The 3051-nt window shown below is 37.1% G+C and overlaps 1 protein-coding gene across 1 annotated transcript in view; it reads left to right on the top strand.

Annotated features, from left to right (window-relative positions):
* The window catches only part of LOC107671103 (protein phosphatase 1 regulatory subunit 37), a 42429-nt gene that overhangs the window by 5449 nt on the left and 33929 nt on the right, over positions 1-3051 (top strand). The window contains exons 3-4 of the mRNA XM_016463949.1: positions 618-663; positions 2837-2937. Of these exons, the coding sequence (XP_016319435.1) occupies positions 618-663; positions 2837-2937 (147 nt within the window). The remainder of the gene's footprint in view (positions 1-617; positions 664-2836; positions 2938-3051) is intronic.

Genomic DNA, 3051 nt, shown 5'->3' with positions numbered 1-3051 from the left:
AAAACATAGGCCTACCATTAAAAGCCGTGCTTGCACAGGTTCTGCACGATCCTCTTCAATAATATCCTCTGCTTCTCAATCGGGCTCAAACTGATAAGCGATATTAACGACGCTGTTGTTTACAATACAACTGGAGCACATGCCGCTGAGGAGAGGGGCGGGACGTTTAGACGCGATAGAGGCGGTTTAGTCAATCACAACACACTGGGATAGCTATCCAATCAGAGCCCATCGCCTATTTCTGAGGGTGGGGCTTCATAAAAGCAGGAAATGATCAGCGCGTTTCGTAGAGAAGGGACAGAGCGGTGTGGAATAAAGGTAAATTATGTGAAAAATAATGCTTTTTTTTTTTTAAACGAAACAATAACACATGTTAGACTGCACCCCATAAACACAATCAAGCTTAGAAAAAAACCAGTGAACCACCCCTTTAAATAATATTTTTTTACTTAATTAAACCAATTTATATAGGTTTTACAGTGTACAAGCTGCCATAAACATGAGGAAATTTCAAATTTTAATTTGTTCTTTTTATGAAATATTAAATATTGGCCAATATTGAAACCATGAGTACAGAAATCTCTTGATTTTGAAATGTCTTTCTCTTTTTCATACAGCAAATTACTTGTGTTACTGACAGAGCCAGGTGTTTTGACCTGTCAGGTAAGTTCAGTAATTCACTATTTATTATTTTTGCTATCCCTCTTGAAAAGTGTTATTGGTTTTTCAAAGCTAAACCACCAGAAAATCCCTCAGTGCTATCATTTCACCTGAGACGCTCATCCCTTCATCCATCCATGTATTCCAGCTTTATTCATCTTTCCATCAGCACGTATTTTGCATCACTAGTCTGACCTGCTGTAAAAGCTCTACCGTGCAATCCTAAAACAAACAGAAAATCTTTAAAATTCATAGACACAACTCTGGGAGGAGATACACACCAACTGTGACAACATAATGGAAGGTTCAAACATGCATTTTAGCAATCAGATGTTTTGTTTATCTTTCCTTCAGTTGTAAAACTCAGGTAATTTGCCCTTTTGTGCTGCACTAAAATGTGGAATCACATATAAGTGTATTTGTTTAAGAATCTATAGGGCCAAAAGAACATGTAGCCATAACTGGTTTCATTTGTAAACAAAACACTAGAAATATAAAACACTACCCTAAAAACCTTTCATTTTATATGAAACAAGATATGGGAGAAATAAGCATTCACACACAGTGACTTTGTCTCAACCAATAGGTTAAGTCTAAGGTGGGACTATCTTAAAGTCCCAGAATAATAGTGCTGTCCCAAACTCGCACCATTGGTTGAGAGAATGTTATTAAAGGTTTTAGAGAATGTTTAACAATAAATACTTGGATTAATTATTGATTGAGTTGAAATTAAGCTTCCTCTGAGAAAAAAAGTATCCATTACAATATACAAAGTAACTGGTTTAGCAACAAGATAAACACTGCAACAATATTACATACTAATATTCATAATGAAGTCCTATAAGGTAATCTTGACAGATAAGTGAAATGCAAGATGGAGGCAGTTGCGCTTGAATAAAAAACGGGAGAGTGAATCCTATTTTACAAGGTGGTGATTTCGTTTGAATTTGTATGATGTGATTTGTATGGAAACGTATGAAAAAGAATGTAGGGGGAAAAACTAAGCAAGAAGGTCCATCAAAAATGTCAAAATGAGAGTATGAAAACATGCAAATGAGATTGTACGAATTCATACAAATTAGTCACAATTCACCAAAATGTAGTTACAAACTTCCATAAAAGCGTATTGACCAGTGTATTGACCAGTTTCAGTTACTTAAATATAGCTTTGTCATGGACGACCGCAAATATTAGAAAATATCTTTCTGCTGAATGTTGTGATTGACCAATCAGAATCAGTATTTCAGAGAGTCCTGTTATAAGTTATTTAGACTATTGTTCTACTGAAGATCATAACAGATTTGCTCTGCTTCTGATTTTTATATTTACAGTGTGTATTTTAAACAGTTTTGTATGTGTATTTTAAGTTGCTTAGCAGTAGCAGTCCTGTTATCCCTGAAGTGTGTTTTAAGCAGCTGTACTTTTTAGAGCTACCACACTGCGGTAAGATCAGAACTTTGACGAGCCTGTTAATTGAAATGTACATGCCCATGCTGAAGGGCATTAGTTTGGGATTAAACTGCTGTCCCTTTGATGACTGAAACATGCAGTTATTGATACCAGCAGAAGTGTGCTTGAAGTGCGGGTCAGCATGTCCTGGCTTCCTGCGCCCTGTCACACACTGATGCCATCTAACTCCAAGTCTCAGTGTCATTATCTGCACATGGCAGAGGGGATTAGAAAAATTGGATTTCTGATCCCCCCTTCCTATGATACAGTTAAGTGATTATTGTTAAAAAAAATTACAAATGATTATGCTAATGATGAATAAATTATTATCTCCCCAACACGCAGCTCTGAGCAATCTGGCTTCTCCCCGACCAGGAAGATAAGAGTTTATGAGGGGAAGGGGTCCTTTGCAACGCGTGTCTAATATAGACGGACTGCTGTGGCCATCAAAGTATTTCTCAGGGCTTTGTTTAAAAGTCATCTGTTCCTGCATAATCAGAAGCTCTTTGATTGTCTCCTTCACTGAAGGGAGGAGATCAGACGTGATCGTGTTATGTGTGTACTAATATGCCTCACTATGGAGGGGCAGAGATTGTGAATAGTGTAGGTCTAGGTTTGGTGTTAGTTTATCCAGTGCTGTATGAAAATTTGTCATGGCAAATGTGTTTGGTAGAGAGGGTCACCAAAATTGTAAATAGTGGTATCTCCATTTTGATTGTTTTTCCAGGTGAGCGGTTAGATTATTGCTCCTGCGAATCTCTTGAAGAAATCCTGAAATCAGTGCAATTTGATTTTATCAGTCTGCAGGGGGCCGAGCTTGAGCAAAATGTAAGTATATGAACATTTGCATTTAAGGCTGTTTTCACACTTGGTTCAATTGCTGGGTCACATTTTCAAATTGTACTTATTTTTGGTAAAGTTTTACGAACCGCATTACAATTG

This window comes from Sinocyclocheilus anshuiensis, unplaced genomic scaffold, assembly GCF_001515605.1.
Source record: "Sinocyclocheilus anshuiensis isolate Anshui unplaced genomic scaffold, SAMN03320099.WGS_v1.1 scaffold861, whole genome shotgun sequence".
NCBI lineage: Eukaryota > Metazoa > Chordata > Actinopteri > Cypriniformes > Cyprinidae > Sinocyclocheilus > Sinocyclocheilus anshuiensis.
Note: the sequence above shows the minus strand (reverse complement) of the source record. Positions and strands in the feature narration are given on the sequence as shown.